Here is a 21450-nt window from a genome sequence, read left to right on the forward strand (position 1 = left end):
AAATTTCAAAATTATGCAGAGCTAACAAAAAAAAGTTATGAATACTTGAAAAACAAATTTATATATAAAAGGGCATTCACGCTTTCACATAAAATTCGAATTATTCAAATCCGTTGAATATGGGAGCCTAAGGAAATTTTTTAACACTAATAAAGAAATACCTAGAATAACTTTTTCAATTTTCAATTAACATTTTTTTTTCTATCATATACCACTAAATCATAATAAGATTTACCCAACGCCAAACAGATACCGCCTGGTCTATTAATTTATATTGGCTCTACCAAGTGATCTGTTTGCAATCCAGTTATTAGCATGATGATTGCGTTATGCATGGTTCTATTTAACTCTTTGTAACATTATATGCGCCCCTGCTCACCCTGCCGCCCCTGCCCACGCGAGCTCGGTTTTTTCTCCCAATCCTCTTCCGGGAGAGAAACGGATCCTAAGCCCTAAATCCTACCCACTAACCCAGACCTACCCAAATCCTTCCCTTCCCTCCTCAACCCGCACTGGACCAGCGTGAGGAGATAACGGTCCAAACTTTCAAGTCTGAAAGTCTGAATGAAATAGATTATATCTTAACGAAGAATAGAAACCTAGTAGAAGACGTATCAGTATTAAATCAGTTTGACCTAGGAAGCGATCATAGACTAATAAGAACAAAACTAATAATTAAAAAAAAACTAGAAAGAAAAAGAATACATGAAAAAAGATACAAATGGACATCTGAAGAAATCAAAAATAGTGAATTTAATAAAAAGATAGCGCATGCATTAAATCAAGTTAGCATACAGCAGATAAACTCCAATCATATTGATGATTTGAATAACCTTATTACCGAAACAGTGAATAAAAGCCTTCTGCAACTGAAAAAACCAAAAACAACATACAATGAATTAGACAAAGAAATATTACAACAAATAAAAAGAAGGAAGATCTTAAATAAATCTAACAAAAGGGGAACCGACGAATATAGAGAACTTAATAGGCAGATTAGAAAAGGAATCAGACAACAAAAAAGAAAAGAAAACTAAAAATTAATAACAACAACTATTGAAAAAAATAAGAGTATGAAATGCCTCAGACCGACACTAGGACGACGTCAGATGATATCATTAATGGGAAAAGACGAAAATGAAATCACAACTAGAGAAAACATACTGACACGAATAGAAGAATTTTACACAGAACTTTACAGAACACATCAACAAGATGATGAGATGAGACCAGCACGGAAATTAATAAAAAATGTTGGAAGAAAAATGTTACCGAAGATAGTACATAATGTTGATACTATCTTCGGTAACACAATATATTTTAAAGGGTATTTACCCAAATATTTTGGTGGCTCAGGCATGGTAACCTGTAAGTATAACCATTTTGCCTTTTTTAACCTTAGTCAAAATTTAAAACCACGTTTACTTTAATTAAATGGTCTATACTTATTTTAGGTATTTTAACCTGATGATGGAACTGTTGTTCCGAAAACGTCCGTGTTTTTAATGTAGCCCTTTTAGGGTTTTTATAAAATATACCCATATACAAAGATTAACCTCTTTTTTGTGATACGTGGTATACAGCCAGCTGCAGGAATTATTTTCCTTGTGGATTTTGTTAACATTAACAGTCCTAGCTTCGGCACTATAAAGAAGAACAGAATGGATAAATGGATAGAACATTTGACCACCCGATATCGAATTTGCTGATTGAGTCTTTGGTTACTCAGAAATTTCTTCATTTTCAAAAAGCTGCCTTGATTGCTCTATTCTTGATCGAATTTCTGATTTCGGATTTAGATCTTCAGCAATACAGACTCCTAGGTACTTCATTTTGTCCACTTGTTCAATATCTTTATTTTTTATCTGTATTCTTGTTATGACTTTACTTCTACTGATAACCATGGTTTTCGTTTTCTTTGTGGTTAGATGCTATATCTGCGCCAGGTTGTGTTTTGACTGCAGTAATACTATTCCGATATCTTTCTTTGATCATTATGTAATCTATTTGATTTCTCATTATCTGATGTTCATTATTTCTTGGCGATTTCCACGTGTACAAACGTCTATTAGGTAATTCAAAGAACGTGTTTATAACAATCATATTACAGTATACTCCCTTTATAACGAACACGGTTATTACGAGGTTTCGCTTATAACGAGGTACATTAGATGTCCCGTGAAATTTCTATTGAACTTTAACCCTTTATAGCGAGGTAAATTTGCTTATAACGAGAAAAAATAAGATTGAAAAACGTGTTTTTTACGTTTTGGCCCGGTCGTAGCTATAAATAAATACCCTTTTTAACTGCGGGCCGCCCGCAATAAACTTCTTACAATTTATGATTCTTAGTCGGAAATGTAAAATTTATGATTCACAAGTGTCATTGTATTGGGTTGACCATTCACACGTGTTTTAAAGGTTGTCAGAAACTTTATCCAAGGACAAAACGCAAATGAAGAAGCATAAAACTGTTTCACATCTTTAGAAAATATGATAGATAGAATACTGGACAATTTAAAGCAGTCAAAAATGACAAAATAACTTTATACGCTTTATACATATTTACAGAATACAGATTTTTTGTTTTAACGTATACCATTGACAGTAAAAGTAAACAACTCTTTTTTGTTTTAATGCATTTCATTGACAATAACAGTAAACAACTTTGTTTTAAAAACGCCATTCAAACAATATTTATTAGCATCTTATATTGCTCCGAATGGCTTCACTATAGAAAGTTAATGTTTTAGAAAACTACATATTCATATGTAAGCATGTATTATTGTTGTTGGATATAACGAGATCCGCTTATAACGAGGTAATTAGTCTGCCATTTCAGTTCTCGTTATAGAGGGAGTCTACTGTATTAGCTTGACAGAATTGTATCATCTCCTCTTTGATTTCTATTACCTAATCCAAAATTTCCCACTACGTTGCTTGAGCTACAATTTCCAATTTTGGCGTTAAGGTCACCCATTATTATTGTGACGTCACATGCTTTGGTAGTTCTCAATGCTTCTTGAATTTGTTCATAGAACGATTCCACCTCTTCTTCACCTTTTTCGGCCGTTGGGGCATAGATTTGAATTATGTTTATTTTTCTGTCTTTCGTTTTTAGTTGTAGTAGCATAACTCTTTCGGAAAAAGGTAGAAAATTCTAGGCGTGTTGTGAGATTTGATTGTTCAGTATTAATGCCACGCCATGTCGATGTTGTGTGTCATTATTACCCGAATAGTATATCGTATGGTCTCTAACTTTACATTTTCCATTTCCTATCCATCGGGTATCACTTATTCCTAAAATATTGATGTTATTTCTTTTCATTTCTTGGATTACATTGTGTGTTTTTCCGGATTCGAACATGCTAGTCACATTCCACGTTCCAATTTTAAATTGACGATCTGCTTTTTTCTTTTTCTGGTAGGGATTTCGCTGGTTGACGACCTGAAAATCCTTTCCTGCCGGATCTTGGTCTCGATACACGTCTGCTTACTCTGTCTTCTCATTTCATGATGATTCGACTAGCCGTTGGCTAATGTCTTAGCTCATCCGCCTTTAGGGCCAGTTTCCCAACCCTAGGACAAAGGAGTGCCCTGCCACTTACCAGCTCATCTGCCCGAAGCCTATGACCAATAAGGGGGGGGGTTGCTTATACCGGCAATCTCTCTTTTTTACTAAACTACATTAACTGTACTACTACTTCTTCTTAACATGCCATACACCAAAGTGCGTAGGCGACTATCTCATTACTAGAATTCTGTTCTTGGCGGCGTGACACAGCTCGCCTGTATTGTGTATTCCTGTCCATTCTTTAATATTCCTTAACCAGGATAATTGTTTGCGGCCGGCTCCTCTCCTACCTTCGATCTTTCCTTGTAGGATTAACTGTGGTATTTCATATTTTGCTCCTCTCAATATGTGCCCAAGGTAACCAATCTTGCGTTTTTTAATTAATTCAAAGAGTTGTCTTTCCACGCCGGCTCTCCAGCTTTCCAGCTCGGTACTACTACTGTCTTACGTTATTTACGGCCAAGCCTACTTGAGTCTGATTTGTGATTTTCACATGTTTTGGCGATTTGTCTTGCGTGATCTATACTATTGTATATTCTCCCGCTCTACTGATAAGTCAGTCCATTTGTTTTCATTTTATCGGCCATTTATTTATCTTTTATATAGACACAAACATAAGAAAACTTGCATGTTCTTATGTTTATTACGTATCTTCTCAAGTGGTTCCCACATACATTCTTAAGTTTTATAAGTTTCGGTTCTCATCTCAACTGGTTATGTAAAGTCTAAATGTAGTATAATTGTAACGTGTATATTCTTCTTAGCATTTTACCTAAGGTAGATATTCGTCTAGATTTAAATGCCCTTGACATTGTTGTGTTATAATTTAACCATAGATTTAACTTTTAGACGAAAGTGAGTACACAGAAAGACATTTTGAAAGAGACAACAGGTGTGTTGTGTGATAGAAGAATAGAAATATAGGTCAATTCTATAACAGAATGCCTGCCATGATGAATAAATATTTCAGCATAATACAAACATTATGTTGAAATTAGTGTGCGCATATTTATGATTCAAACATGAAATACATAATTAGCTATCTTATATTTGATAATTAGAAAATGGGTAAACTAAATTATGAGGATAAATATATCGGATATTGTCATATAATTTCATTTCTTAGTGATTCCACATTTCCATTTCTAAAAAATAAAAAATTGTAACATATACCACATTGTCCCATATTGCAATCATACATCCAGGTTTCTTGATCTAAATTTTGAAATATACATATTGTACATAAATATATACAAAGTGAGAAATGTAATCTTTAAAATATTGGCGCAATATTCACATTTATGTACACGTTCAAACTTAATCTCAACCCATTATTAAAAAAATGTACAAATACTCTCTTTGACTTTAACCCCTCAGTAGTCCGGAAGGACATTCGATAGTTTTGTTGGTGAAACAGTAATTGAAAAAATACATATTTTAAACATATGGAAACTCGCATAACTGATAAGTGCCATCAGGTTAAGAAAACAAGAAATAAAATAGAGATCGCGCGTTTAGTGTTTAATAGGTTATTAAATTAAATAAATATATTTTTTGTTTCTAATTGAAAGTTTATCGTTAATATAATCGAGTACAAACATTTAAGTTATTTTCTGTGATGATGGTGTGAAAGTATATATACAGTTTATGAATTCGTAAACACGTGCTAGCTATTTTAGTTGAAAAACCGTCATCAGGGTTGGTTGGCACTTAACGAACTGAGCAGGTTGTCACGTTGTGCCAACCTGCCCCGTATATTACTATGAAATCGATTGTTTTTAACAAAAGTATTATCTAATTATATTATCTAATTATTTGCAAACGTAACAATGCGAACCTACAAAAGAAAAACAGAGCGAGGAAAAACACCTGCTGACGTTATGGAACGAACTGTACGTGCTCATATTATCGACAAGTTGAATTTGAAGGTTGTTTCGCAAGACTATAATATAGGCGTGCGCATTCTTGTACGATATTGTAAAAAAATTAAAACGGATATACTGCAAACGGAACCTGGAGGTATTCGATCTGTACTGCATGCAGGATATCAGAAAAACAGACAGGTATAAATATTTTTAAGAGTCCAAATTTTTTTAGGTAATAACTACGATATACTGTTTTAGATCTTTAACATGAAAGACGGTGAGGCTTTATGTGACTATCTCAAAACTGCACCTGATATTTATTATGGACTTACAACAAAGCAGGTTCAAATGTTGACTTTTCAATATGCCACGACTCTTAATATTACGGTTCTAACATCTTGGTCTACAAACCAAATGGCAGGGCCCAATTAGTTTACTTCGTTTTTTAAACGACAACAGACATTATCCATCAGAACTCCAGAGGCTACTAGTCAAGCTAGAGCCACAAGTTTTAACGAACACAATGTGTCACAATTTTTAAAAAATCTTAAAACAGTTTTAGACCGACTGAAATTAACTGCAAGTGGCATATATAACATATATAATATACAGAAAAATGATAGAGTAGTGGCTCGTAAAGGATTTAAACATATTAGCAGAATAACATCTGCAGAACGGGATATCCTAGTGGCACTGGCCATTGCTGTTTCAGCGTTAGGCAATTCAATTCCTCCGTATTTTATATTTCCTAAGAAAAACTATCGAGCGCACTTTGTTAGAAGTGGTCCACCTGACAGTATGGGTGATGCGAATTCCTCGGGATGGATGACCAAGACACATTTTATAAAATTTGCACAGCATTCCCTCCTGAGAAGTTTATGGCTTCTTTTGCTACAGATCGACCAATTCAAACTGCACTCATTGATCAATCTCGACCGGAACCAAATGAAGTTACTGTGCCAATTAACCATCCTCTACCTGCTTTAAATCTGTCTTTGGAGCAGTGTGATCTGCCTACACTCGTGCCGATTTAAGTTACTTCGCCAAATCAGGTTAATTCACATCCTTTTCCTCCTACAATATCAACTATTAAATTCTACCGTGCTGTATCAGCAACTAAGTCTATATCATCTGTTAACAATACATCGGCTAAATTATTTTCTGATCGTACCTCTGCCCTTCCATCAACTTCCAGCAACAATTTATTGATAAACTTCAGACTATTTTCTAAAGCTGGCGACAGAAAAACAAATACCAAATGAGAAAGAAAAAGACCTTCTACTGCAATTCTCACAGACACACCAATCAAAAAAGCTTTAGAAGAGGAAAAAAGGGCAACACAGGAGAAGAAGGCAGCAGTTACTGCTAGAAAAGAATCCCAAAAACTCTGAATCCAGTTCAACCAAAACGACGGTTGATAATGCCAAAAAAGATTTATTCGAGAGAAAAATAAAGAAGAAGCGTCCATTAACAGTATCTTTAGATAAAGACTCAGACCAGGATCATGCTTTCTGTCTAGTTTGTAGGGAGCCACATTCCAATAGTCGCCCTGGAGAACAGTGGATCGAATAAATTGAATGCAACTTTTCAGCACACTTCATATGCACTGATAATAATATTGTGCCATATAGATGTCAAAACTACGATTGTGATGAATACTAACAGTATTTCTAAATACAGATTTCTAATTATTTTATTAATTAAAAAAAAATTAAAGTTGTTTGAATTCATACCTTCTTATTAAATACATTTACCTACATTTTTTCGGCTTCTATTATTTTATATACCTACCTATTATTGATTACTGTTCCTTTGCATCTTTTTCAAGTGTAATTATGTTTTATACCTATATGCCAACCTACCCCAAGGGCTATGACAATTTGCCCCAATCACGGGGTAAATTGACATAGGTTGTAGAGCTACTTTTATTATTTTATATGAGTATGTTGGAATACATCTAGAGATCGAAAAAAGGGAATATTGAAGTAATGTTTACTTTATCTTAACGTAATGCGCACTTTTCAAAACAAGTAATACTAATCTTAAAAAAAATTAATATGCGAATCTATGACAACCAACCCCGATCTCCCCTACTTCATTTTCTTGACGTCCCGTTTTTAATCCAATATTATACTACAAAAAAGTTGGGTAGGGGAAAATCGATAAAAAATATGTTTGCTACTTTGATTTGACTTTATTTGCATTTTAGAGCAATATTAAAAAATTCGGCTTTATTTTGTAACCCCCGAAACTTATTCTAGGCGCACTTTTACATATAAATAAATTAGAACAAATCGACCCATTTTCCGTCCTAAAAATCGTAGTATAATTTAAGATCAATCTTTTTATGACACCCTCTATATATACACTTCGTATAATTAATTAAACAAAAACGGCAGCGCGAACTCATCGACTACGCGCACTATCCTAGCGGCTACTCAAGGGTTGATACATCTAAGTAAAATATGTATTTAAATTTTAAACACAATGTTTATATTCTTAAAACAGTAGCTTAAGCAGTACACTTACAAATGGTAAACATTTAGAAGCAATAATAACAAGTACACAAACAGTTTATAAGACAAGTACAATAAATTTGCAAAATATTGCATATTTTAGTTCAGATTATAGCTGTTTTTAATACAGCTGTACGGAAACTTTAAAAAAATTGTAACAGAATTTATTTGTATACGTACATATAATAGCAAGTAGCCTGATCATTTTTAAATCACCCTATTAACTCAAAACCAAAATAAAATATGCAATATTATTGCCCCCCGTGAAGAAAGCATCCCTATATTTTACAAAGGGTGAAAGTGAAGAGTAATAAAACAAGTGAAACATTTTTGCAGTTTTCTGTATGATCAACAACGTGATTTAGTGAACGAAAAACAATAACAAATGTGCACAAAAACACCTCTTGTTGTAGTGAAATGGTGATGAACCATTATTTTTGTCTTACCAAATCTAGGCCTTCCTTCTCCCATAGGACTCGTTGGACCTATACGATTACATGTTCATTTAAAATAAATTTAATACAATTGTTAAACTTAGCTATCTACTCCTTATAAACGACCAGTGGCTGTTTAACTAAAGTGTTCAGACCATATAAATTTGACATTGGCGTTTCTGACATTTGAAATACATTTTAATTTGTTTATTAGCTGCACGTTTTTATATTAATTTTACAAAGAAATTCAATATATTTGATGTTTGATCAAAATGATTACACCTAGGTTCCAGCTAACTCAAGATGATAAATCCCTGACAATACAAATCAGAGCTCCTTATTGCTCCTTACGAGAATTACAAGTGGAAGTAGAGGACAATGTATTTTTATTTTTCTGCAAACCTTACTTCTTAAGATTATTCCTGCCAGGTAAATTATTGGATAATGACAATTACAAAAGCTCTTTCGAATGTGATTCAGGCGAATTTTCGTTTACATACGACAAGGCTGTGCAAGGAGAGCATTTTGAAGACCTTGACTTTATAACAAAATTTCTTGTGAGTAAAGTAGAAACTAGTTACGAAAATAACAAAAAGATTCTCGTTATCGATAACGAAGCAAAATTAGATAACGATGAAGAATTATCCGAAGGATTTGGTTTTGCTTTGATGGGACATAAAAATTTTGTAGTGGTTAGTTCTGAATTCAGTGATGTTTTTGAAATAGATCCTAATGAAGTCAATTTAAAAGACAGGCGAAAGCTGAGGTTACAATTTGAACAAGGGAAATTTGATATGGGTCATTACTTAGCAGATTTTATAGAAAACGAAGAAATTATAAGCCTAATAGAATTAAAGTCTCCTTGGAATGCACTAGAAGACAGTGATATTACTTTTGATACTAAAGAATTGGATTTTTTAAAAGATTTACCAAACATAGAATATAAATTAACTGATCTGCAAATAAAGTATGTTTACCATGGACTAATAGATATTTTATATGCATTTTGTTATGATGGAAGAACTACAGATTATGATATTAATTCAGAGTCTGGTTGGACAATCGTCAAACTGGCTGCAACTTTATGTTGGCTAGATGTTTTTGATCAACCCAAAGAAGCTCTAATATCAGCATTTAGGAGAAGTATTACCTATCCATTGTTTAGAAACTTTGATCTTAGTTTAAAAGTATTAGAAGACCTAAAAAAGCTGCTAACATTAAATGAAAAGTATATTATTAAATGTCTTATTCAAATTTATCATATCTTTCTTGGAGGCGACTGTTGTAGGTATATTTTAAATAATTTGTTTATAAAAGACTATATTATTTATATTATGAATTGGGATAGAAACAAGTGGAGAGATTTTGTGAAAGAAATAAACTCTATGGAAATAAAAAAAGAAGATTTGGGGCTGAATCTAAGTGAAATAGAGCAAGGCTTTACATTAGAAAGTAAATTAGAAAATCTGAAGATTTCAGTTGCAAGTGATGACAGTGACGATTCTTCAGATTCAAGTGATGATGACAGTAGTAGTGAGACAGAAACAGAATCAAGTAGCGAGGATAGTGAGAACAGTGACATAGAAAAATCTAGAGTGATAATTGAAACTGTTTTATAAATGATTCTGTTTTTAGGATTAAAATTATATTTTTTTAAATGTATTTTAAGTTAAAAAATTGTTACTACGTAACATGTTTACTCGAACAAGTGCTGTAGTCAATTATCATTTTAATTAATAAAACAATAACTATAAGAGAAAAATAAATTATTAGTTTATTTTCAAGTTACTTTTGACAAAATTAAATATTTTGTATGATTCCTTTTCTTGTCATAAGTATTGTAATAATAATTGTAGAATATTGTTAGTGTTTATTAAATTAGATATATGTTTGTTGTAAACTATTCTGGTAAAAGTACCTTCTTCACTTGCCAATGTAGATTTTGTGAGAAAAACCTAAAAGAGTGATAATATCACTAAAATATTGTTTATAGACAGCAACCTAGTTGGTTTTCTAAAAAGTAGTTTCTCCAATCACCACATTGAATTTATTTGCTGGTAGTATTTGTGTAGGATATTATTGATAATGCAGAAAAATTTATATTTTTTCCTCATAGTGTTTGTACACTAGTACAAACTACTACTACTACTACTTTGTAGAACATTTGTAAATTAAAAAAAATATGAAAACCATTCATGGACTAGTCAAAATGACAAAATTTGGATCAATTATGCAAAAATTAAGCTCTATAATTTAAAGAATAAATATTACAGAACAACGAAAAAATGGCAGTATTTATAAACATTCATTGTATCCCGTGTTTAACACTTTCGCAGTAGAAACTGACATGTCATCTTTCTTATTTCTTGGTCTGTGTGGATGGCACCATTTGGCAATATCTGTGTATTCCATATCTTCTTCTTCTTTGTCTTTATAAGCAATTCTGCTTGTTCATTGGTGGATTAATACCTCTATGGAAGGTTGTCACTCCATCTTTTGCGTAGTTGTCTGATACTTCTTTTGCCGATTGGTGACATCTCTTGCTATTTTGATGACATGGGTCTCCTCTATTCTGCTTTTGTGGTTATTCCATTCTTTTTTTCTATTTTGTGTCCATTCATTTATATACTGTAGATTACATTTTCTTATGTCTTCACTTCTCTTTAGATCTCCGAGCGTATTTTCTGTAATTCTTCTCAGTACTCTCATCTCTGCCGTTTCCAGTAGTCTTTGCGTTGTGGCTGTGTTGAGTCTTGTTTCTGAGGCATATGTCATTATTTGTTTTACACTGACTTTATAAATTCTTGATTTCATCTTAGTGTCTCTCCATATAGTGTTATTAAGTAGTCTATTTGCTTTTTGTACTTGATCTCTCACTTCTTTGTCCAGGTCTCCATAGCTAGATAGTGTAATTCCCAGGTATTTTATTTCCATTACTTATTCAATATTGATGCCATCAATTTCTATTTTACATCTGGTTGGTTCTTTGCTGACTACTATTGTTTTAGTGTTCTGAGATGAGATTATCATAATAAATTCTTTTGCTCTTTTGTTAAATCTGTGGATTAATCTTTGCAGACTATCTTCATCTTGTGCTATCAATATTATGTCGTCTGCGGAACAAAGTATTTTGATTTCTTTGTTTCCCATTCTGTATCCTCTTCCTTTGTTAACACTTTTGATGATTTTATCCATGATCAAATTGAAGAGCATGGGGCTCAATGAATCCCCTTGTTTTATTCCGCTGCCTATTTCTATAGGTTCTGTAAGTTGTCCATCTATTCTGACTTCCATTTTGCTGTTTTGGTAGATGTTTATGATAGTTTTATAATATTTAGGGGAGCTTCTCTATTATACAGAAGATATCTTTGAGTCTTACTCTGTCAAATGCGTTCTTTAGGTCAATCAGATACAGAAATGCTGGTCTATTATACTGTAGTGATTTCTCAGTAATTTGCTTAATAATGAATATTACATCTGTACAAGATCGACAGATTCGACTTTTATCTTTGTGGTGTATTCTAGTGTTTTGTTATCACATATATGTGTTTTCATTCGGATTTGGCACAATACCAATTTATGATCGCTTCCTGTTTCTGCTTATGTTGGTGCTCTTACATCCAAGATTTGAGAGGGCTGTAACTCTCTATTCGACAGAATATAGTCTATCATAGATCTTTGTCCTCTACTGTTTTCAAAAGTGTATTTGTATTGTTCTTTGTGAGGGAAAAATGTATTATTAATATGTATTTCGTTTATGCTGCAGAGGTCCATCAGAAGGTCTCTGTTTTCATTTCTGATATTTTCCTTATATCGCTGTTTTATTCCTGGAACTATATCATTGCCAACACGGGCGTTAAAATCACCCATAACGATTATATATTCATCATTTGGGGTCTCGTTTATTACAGTCTGAAGGTGTTCGTAGAAGTTTTCCCTTGTGGTGGTATCTCTGTTGTTCTCTGGTGCATAGATTGCTATCACATTTAGAGGTTTGACATCCAGTTTAATTTTTACACTTACTATTCTTTCGGAGGTATATTTACATTCTTGTACTTGGTGTAAAAAAAATTTGTGTACTAACACGGCGACTCCTTCTTTGGCTCTGGTTTCTTTCGCAACACCACTGTAAATCATCGGATAGTCATCTAGCATAATTTGACCCTTTCCTTTTTTCATCTCTTGTGGTGCACATATGTCTATATTTTTTTCTACAACCACTTTTGTAATTTCCTGCTCTCTTGTGTTTAGAGACTTAACGTTCCAAGTACCGATGCGAAGTATATTTCTCGTTTTCCATAAATTCGTTGTCCTCTTTCTCCCGTTAGTCGTCGTAATGAAATCATTCCTGTTCCGATGCATAATCCTGTTTCTATGAGCTGTATGGTTTTAAAGTCTATCAGCAGGGTGCTAACCTGGCTGTAGACCTCCTTTATCCGGACTTTGGACCGGGCTTGTATTCCATATATGCTATCAAAAGTTCATTCTGCACAGGAGAACATTCTGAAACAAAGTTCTGCAGCGAAAGTGTTAATACATTTTAAAATGTGTGACACACCTTTAGTCTACTTTTGTCTGGTTTGTTAGTTTCTCTTCTATAATCTTATTCACCTTCATAAAATGTAATGCAAGAAAACATCAAGAGAATCTAGGCTGTAGAAAAATGTTTTGGATGAGAAACTTAAGAGAGTGGTTTGGCTGTACCACAAATGAACTGTCTAGAACAGCTGTAATAAAAGTAGAATAGCCTTGATGATTCTAATCTCTGGTACGAGAGGAATATAAAGAGCATGGTTATATATGTTCTTGTTTGAATTACTGAATTTCTTTCTTCTATTTATTTTGACTAAGAATTGATCTGAATTTGCATTGGCCTGTGTTTCATAGATTATGAATTCTATAATGGTGTTGATAATAATATAAAATGATATCTGCTAATTTAACAGTATCAGTACAAGTTTAAACTTCAGAACTAAATATCCAAATGAATATATTGAATACAGTACACATTAAAAGATTGAAGCATTTATTAAATATTAAGACAAGACGATTAAGTTTGATCTTTGGTATATGATATATAACAAGGATGATACTGATTAAGGATATATAAGTATGGATGCTGAACAGATTCGAACAAAACTTGTAAATGGTGTTAAGTTACTGGTAATGTAAATGATATAGACAATACAACATCCAACTCAGATCTAACAACTTTTAGGTAGAATAAAATTACAATTTAGATGTAAACAAAAAAATATAAAAGCAAAATCAAAGCTTTACGGCATGTTTTAAAACAAAAATCTTAAATTTTAACCGTAAAACAAAACATATTAAGCAAAACAACTTACCCACTGTGGTATATCTAACGAAAGTCTCCTTATTTTCGATCATGGCATCTACAGCTAATTTTTCGCAATATTGGGCAGTAATTATGGCGATAGTGGGTTGTTTCGAGCTGGCGACAGTTGGCATCTGTTTGACGATAGTAACTTGATGGGTATCATGAGATTGTTGACGAGTGAATGCACCATGTTCCATAGCTTTGACCACTTGACGGGATTGGAGTTGGGATATACACTGTGCAACTTCCTCTTCATCCCAGCCGTTGTCTCTATCAGATTTTACAGTAGGATCAGTACGATCGGAAGAAAATTTAACAAAAGTTTAACATGCATCAAATTTTATACATAAAAAAAAGCAGGATAACTGTTGACTTCATCAAGATAAGCAAGTTGATAAAGTCAGCAAACGGGATCAGCAGCTGATAAAAAAGGGAGTGTGAAAAACGTGTTAGGACTGAAGCAGCAGAAGTTGCAATTTTAGGTCATATTAATTGGAACCTACTTCAAGTACTAAAAAAATAGCTCTAGAATCTGAAACTTAGTACTGAAACGTTACACAGTACACTTATTACAGACAATAAATGAAGATGATCCAGAAAGGCAACTATAGGTTTGTGAAATTATTACTGAGAACATAAGTAGTAATCCAAATTCTTTATTTAATATTTGTTTTTTTTATAAATGTTCTTTTTTCTAAATAGTACTGTACATCAGGATTGGGCTGATGAAAATCCCAGAGTTTTCCATAAAATACATATAAAGCCATTGCAATTTGGACAGAGAAGCATATCCAGAATTATTAGGGGACATATGATCCCATTTTGACAGATAATCGAAAATGAAAACAGGTACTGAGATGATTTGTTTTTCCAACAAGAACCTCCTCATAAAATAAACATGAGGTGATACGTTAATGATAGGCAATGGATTGGAAGAAGAGGTTCTATGGAACGGTCAGTATGATTCCTCGATTAACTCCCTAGACTTCCTCCTACAGGGTTGTTTAAAAAGCAAGATTTATAATACCATTTTAGCTTCATTGGAAGAACGAATGTAGTCTAGCAATCCCTGAAAGGCCTCAAAATATTTGTCGTAATTTCTTACAGCGACTTTATAATTGTGTGGGCGTTGGTAGATATAATTTTAAACATTTCATTCAATAATTATAGCTGATGTCAGTTGATAGATATCAAGGGAACTCTTGGGTGGCCAATGCTGTATATTCTTACATTAGATAAATAATACATGGAAAGAGGTAGAGATGAGTTACACATTTTATTTTATACTAATTGAAATAAATAATCAAAAATATACAAAACACTCCTTACCTAGCAATATCTTTAATTGTAATCGGATTAGGATATGACGATTCTATTATTTCTAAAACTTTTTCTACGGTTAGTACCACAATATGGCCTAATGAATTCTCTTCCGCTGAAACTAAAATGAAAAATTGTAAAGCAAGTATTCAAATTTTGCAGTATTGATACAATTATAAAGGCAACAAACTGGGATTAAATTAAATTGATAAGTATCAAGTAAATGTGCCAACTGAAAACGGCGAAACATGGTTGATTGTTTATTTAATATTACTTAAAAAATAAATTTTAATATGTTTCTAACTAAAAACTGTAGTCTCGCTTCATCTAATTGGGTATCCTTTCTATTCATGTGCCATATCCTCTAAGAAGAAGAAGCTATGGCCCAGATACTGTAATTTTCTAATTTTAATGGTATTTAAAACCTCTTTTCCAATTCTTCTCAACAACTCGTGACTCTGCCCACACAACTTATTCGTAATATTCTTCTGTAGGTCCATAATTCTAAGGTTTCCAATCGATCTGAAATGTCTTTCTTTAATGACCAAGTCTCCCACCCATAAAGTAATACGCAAAAGACACAGCATCTCAGAAGTCTTATATTTAAAGCATGTTGAAAGCATTTCTTGCTTGTCCTTTCCTTGTTTTAATCTCTTCTGTATACTCATTATTTTCATTAATTGTTGTTCCCAGATATTTACCTTTTTCAAATTTTTTATTTGTTTCCTATGTCTTGTTGGGATTTCTTGGCGCTGTTGGCCTTTTGTAATAATTGCCCACATATATTTATCTATATAAAAGGCTAAGATGACACTTCACGCAGTTTGTCCGGAACGATAACTTCTAGCGCCACCTAGGAAAGAAATCTGAACTACCAACTGACATTTTAATCATATTTTGTTCTTAAAACGATACGGTTGATTTATTGCTAATTCATTCTACACACTGATGATGTAAATATCCTTACTCGCAAATTTTACTCATTCATCAGTAATTAATTTTTTCGCAAAATTGCTAAAAATATAGTTTACTGTAATTGTAAGGTAAGATTTATCAAGCAAAATAATTTAAAGCTTTATGTTAGAAGTAAAGAGGCTATACCGTTTCTGCCTCATGTCTTATATAAAATCCCATAAGAAAACGCTTTTATTCTGCTCATTTTTTGAGCATTTTGTAGTGTGGGTAGAATAGTTCGTCGGACCGTAACGTATTATACATCATTGGAAAGGAAAGGAGGTAGCGATAATGTTGAGAGAGACAAAAAAAACATGGCGGCATTTCCAAAAGGGCATTCCATCATATTTCCGTTGTTATTGGTCCGATTGCTACGTATGTTGTGTTAAATAAAAGGTGGATATAGCGAATATATTAAGATAGAAGAAACAAACAAGGGGACTACCAAAAGGGCATTACACAGTATCTTCATTATTAATGAACATATAGTTACATACGAGATATCATAGGACACTATGGATAAAAATAGATTACAAAATTTTAATTTATCGACTTAAAAGAGGCCTCTGGCTGAGCACAAACTAAGCAGCTTATCGAATCGTAACATGCGACATAGCAAATGAAACGGGAAGATATAACGAATATATTAAGATAGAAGAAACAAACAAGTCAACTACCAAAAGGGCACTACACAGCATATTCGTTATTAATGAATATATAGCAACATTCGAGATATCATAGGACACTATGAATGAAAGTAGATTAACTAGAAGACAAATTTTAATTTATTGACTTCTCTGTTTGAAGTACACAGAAGGCCTCTGTTTGAATACAAAATAAACAACTGATCGAATCCTAGCATGACACATCAAATCAAACAACGTGAGACATATAGTACATATAAGGTATATAGCGTGGCATTAATATATATATATATATATATATATATATATATATATATATATATATATATATATATATATATATATATACCATCCATTCTAGTCCATCTACCATCCCTCAATATGTCCGGCTCAAGTCGATTTAGCCATGGCTATTTTATCTACTGCATTCGTGACTCTTTATCCAAAAAGAAACTATAGGTATATATACATTTGCAAGCACTGTATTACGAGGACTACAGCTTTTTGATCATTCTCATAATAGTTTTGATTTTTACTTGATACTTTACTAACAATACTTATTAAAAGCAACCATGCTATTTTGTTAGACCAATTACATCTAAATAGAAACCAAAAACTTTTAACTATTAGTGAAAATATTTAAAAAAAATTAAGATAATTCAGAAATAAATCACACCAATGTTTACCGATAAAGGAGGAATCTAGATCAATTCTAATATACCCAGGAGCTATAAGAAAGTTGAACAATATAAATATGTACATATATTTTGAGACATGTATGGTACTTACGTGGTCGTGAAGGAACTTCTACTGTTTCTTCTAGTTGCCTTAATTCTACTTCTAATTTGACTATACTTTTGAAACTATGTTGCATCAATTTCATTATTTTCTTTATAAAACCAACGTAGTCTAAAATAGAATATCTTTAAAATAATATACAGTTAAAAGTAAAATCTTTGAAATATAACAGAAATATGACACTACACAATCTTCAAAACATGGAGTTTTTATTAGTTTTGGGCGAGTTGGCAAAAATCTATTTTACCCATTATTTCCTAAATTTACATAGGAAAAGGCAAATCTAAAAATATGAACTTAGCCATAGTAAACAAAGTCAGTATTGTAAAAATTGACCAATGTATTCAGATCTTTTCTGAAGCTTTCTCCACACTTGGATACACAGTTGAGTGATTGTCTATAGATCCAACACTTTCATGAGTTTTTTCTAGTTTTCATCATGATTTACAATGAAATTACTATTGCTTATTTTGTTACAATTGACAGCTCATTACACAATGTAAATCTTCACACATCTTCAAATAGCAGGTAAGAGTACTCAAAGTTAAATCAATAAAAATTAATTACTGTTGAAATGTACTTACAAATATTATTTTTCAAAGATCACCATATTCACATATAGATTACAATACAAACCCTCGATTATATACCTAATACAAGTATAAAAATAACGGACCAGTATCGAAGCATTAAAAGGGACAAATTTAAGAGGAGAACGATTATATATGTTAAATAAAATCTGTGAAAGCGGATGAATCGTATTAATGTTTATTTAAATATATAACATTTAACCAATGTAGATACATTAAAAGCTTATTAATTAACTTAGAAATTATGAACTCTCTTCATCTGAATAAGATTTGTTGTCCGGTCCGATAAGAATGATTATGAAAAAGTTCTTCAACATTATTATAAAGAATTCATAATCTTTCTTCCTCTTTTTTGATGTGGTTTACGGCATTGGCCCAGTGAACTTTCTTTACTTTTTTTTATAGAATTTAATAACAGTTGTCGGACAACCTTCAATTTAAAAGTTTTATTTTGTCTGGCAATTTTATCTTTTACTTGCGCCTATATTAACTCTTGGATTTATCTGACAATAACAAGGTGGTAATACCTCTATTCCTTTTCTTTGTGCCATTTAGTTAATGGCATATTTTTTTAAGTACGATCCATGTTGCCTTACAATTTGTAACAATATAGGTTTATACGTACTGGTATCATACCGTATTGCCTTGGGTTGGAGCCAGTCAATAATATCTATTTTTTCCCTGAAACCGTCAATAACTTTTCCACTAATTTTGAGTAATATATTGATTATCAAAAACGACGCAGCATAATTTAATAGGAAATTCAATAACTGAGAAAAATAATGCTCAAAAACATCATCATCATCTTTGGCTCGACACTCTTCTATGGATTCTGGTCTGCTCTAAGATTCGTCGCCATTCTGTTCGGTTTTTCTTCTGATCTCTAGTATTCCTAAATCGATCTCAACTCCATCTAACCACCTAATTCGCGGTCGGTCTCTGCTTCTTCCTATAAGTGTTCCTGTCGTTAGCTTTTTAGCAATAATGTTGTCAGGCATTCGTATTATGTGTCCAGCTCATCTAAGTCGCTGTGTTTTAATGAACGTTACGACATTTGGTTCATTTTAAAGAGTTGGTATAATTTGAATTACGTCTTTTGCGCAACTGCCCTTAATCGTTTATAGCTCCAAATATTTTGCGGAGTATCTTACGCTCGAATATTCCCAGAAGTCTTTCATCCTTCTGCGTTAGAGTCCGTGTTTCCGCCCCATATGTGAGGATCGGCCTCAGCAGTGTTTTGTATATAATAATTTTAGTTTTTCTGTCGTTACTTCTTGAGTTGACTTGTTTTTGGAGTCCATAGTATACCCTATTTGTAAGGTTTATTATCTTTTAATTTCTTCGCTTTTTTGTTGGTAGTAGTCACTAGCGAGCCAAGGTATGTGAAGCTGTCAACACGTTCAAAGATATAACTTCCAAAGACTGTTTCCCGTTCCTCATTTGCTATAGGATCCTTAATAACCAACATGTACTTGGTTTTGTCTTCGTTGATGACAAACCCGCTGCCGTTTTCAATTTTAGGAAATATTTTCCAACATCTCGCTTGCTACGCCCTATTATGTCAATGTCATCAGCGTATGTTAAGATTTGTATCGATCTATTGTAAATAGTACCGTCGTCTCTAATTCGTGTGTGTGACAATGTTAAATAGGAGGCAAGCTAGGACATCCTCTATCTCAAAGGATCGAGAATTTTTTCCCTGTATCCTAACGATGGCTTTTAAGTTATACATTGTCATTCTTGTTAATCGGATAAGTTTTTCTGGTATACCAAACTCACTCACTGTCGAATGCAGCCTTGAAGTCGACGAACAGGTTATGAGTTTCAATGTTAAATTCTAATGTGTTCTCGAGGATGTGTCTTATTGAATGAATCTGGTCAATTGTTTATTTTTCTAAAGTAAATCCGACCTGGTATTTTCCAATCCGGCCAACTGTGTAAACTTTTAGACTTTTGTAGAGAATATTTGCTAGTATTTTGTAAGCAGTTGTTAACAGGGTTATACCATACCTTTTTAGTTGTCACACTAGAGCTGATCGCCTTTTTTATGTAACGGGCATATCACGCCTTGAGATCATTCACAGGGCATCGTCTCATTTTGCCAAACAAGAAGTAAAAGTTTATGTAGTGCTTGTAGCAAGACGTCGCCACAAGTCTTGTAGAGCTCACTACAAATTTGATCACTTCCTGGTGATTGATTATGTTTAAGCTTTTTGGGCTTGGGCAACCTCTTCCGTGGTAGGTGGTCTTTCGTTTAGGTTGAATAAATTCTGCTTCTTCGATCTAATGGCCCTTAAATTTTGCGTCGAAAAATTCCAAGATTGAGGCCGTATCACTTAGGATATGTCCTTCTCCATCCTTACAGCTCCCTATTCTTGGATTAAACTCTTTACTCATTTTGTTTACATTTCTGTAGAACTTTCGAGTTTCGTTTTGATTTCTTAGTAATTCTATGTTTTCTAATGACTTTCCTTTAAAGTGCCTTTTTTTCTTCTATGTAATCTTTTTTCCTCCCTTCTTAGGGTCTGGTATTCCTCCTTTATTCTTCTTGTGCATCTAGCTTGATTTGTCTTTAGGTATGCTCTATTTTTGTTATCTGTTGCTTCTTGGCACTCCTCTCATCAAACCATTCGTTTTGTGTTACTGGTTTGGTTTCCCCCAATATTTCCGATGCATTCTCAGTTATTATGTTTTTACATTTTGTCCACATTTTCTCCCACTTCCAGGCTCTCTATTTCCTCATCCATTTGTCTCCTATACTCTCTCGCAACGGTTTCAATGCGCAGATTATCAACATTAATTATGTTTTGTTTTATATGTTTATCCTTCTTTAGGTTTTATATTCTTCCTCTGATTTTTGCCATTACAAGAAAGTAGTCACTATCTATGTTTGGACCTCGGTAGCTTCTGACATCCATGAGGTCGGAAAAATGCCTTGCATCTATTAGTTCCATGTTCCTTTCTGTATCATTTTATGAGGAAATCTTGTTCCTCCTACTATCATATATTTGGTGCTTGCAAAGTTTATTATTCTCGACCAGTTATCATTTGACTCTTCATGTAAGTTCTCACATCCTGTAATCAAAAACACCTGAGTTCATTCCTTCGTAGTAATATTAAGTTAATTTCGATACCATTCTCCACAAAACCACAATCGATGAGAATATGCGTGATTATTAATCTTCGGCCTTTTCCTGTGGGAGCATTTAAAACAGTTGAATATCCTTTTAGAAAGCTTGTCGAGACCTTGTAATATTTTTATCTACCAATACTTTTGAAATAGTATGATTTTCTTTTATCCAGATTTCATCTAAATAGAAAACGCATATCCTGCCTGTTCTAATTTTTTTGATACTTCTTTAATATTGCCTGTGATTTTTACATGGCAAAAACCGATTTTTTAAAGTAATTTCT

At 32.9% G+C, this 21450-nt stretch overlaps 2 protein-coding genes across 4 annotated transcripts in view; one reads left to right on the forward strand and one right to left on the reverse strand.

The window, feature by feature from the left end:
• The window catches only part of LOC140439491 (uncharacterized), a 121772-nt gene that overhangs the window by 21059 nt on the left and 79263 nt on the right, over positions 1–21450 (reverse strand). For 2 of the 3 annotated variants that reach the window (XM_072529438.1, XM_072529437.1), the window contains exons 4-7: positions 17438–17557; positions 15060–15171; positions 13738–14000; positions 8402–8440 (exon numbers count right to left, since the gene is read on the reverse strand). In XM_072529438.1, coding sequence (XP_072385539.1) covers positions 8402–8440; positions 13738–14000; positions 15060–15171; positions 17438–17557 — 534 coding nt within the window. The remainder of the gene's footprint in view (positions 1–8401; positions 8441–13737; positions 14001–15059; positions 15172–17437; positions 17558–21450) is intronic. The other variant, XM_072529439.1, reaches the window with a different exon arrangement.
• Positions 8565–10603, forward strand: LOC140439492 (protein SHQ1 homolog). Its single transcript, XM_072529440.1, has one exon. It carries the CDS (start codon positions 8662–8664, stop codon positions 10006–10008), a length of 1347 nt encoding a protein of 448 aa, XP_072385541.1. The 5' UTR covers positions 8565–8661; the 3' UTR covers positions 10009–10603.

Source organism: Diabrotica undecimpunctata, chromosome 4 (assembly GCF_040954645.1).
Source record: "Diabrotica undecimpunctata isolate CICGRU chromosome 4, icDiaUnde3, whole genome shotgun sequence".
Lineage (NCBI taxonomy): Eukaryota > Metazoa > Arthropoda > Insecta > Coleoptera > Chrysomelidae > Diabrotica > Diabrotica undecimpunctata.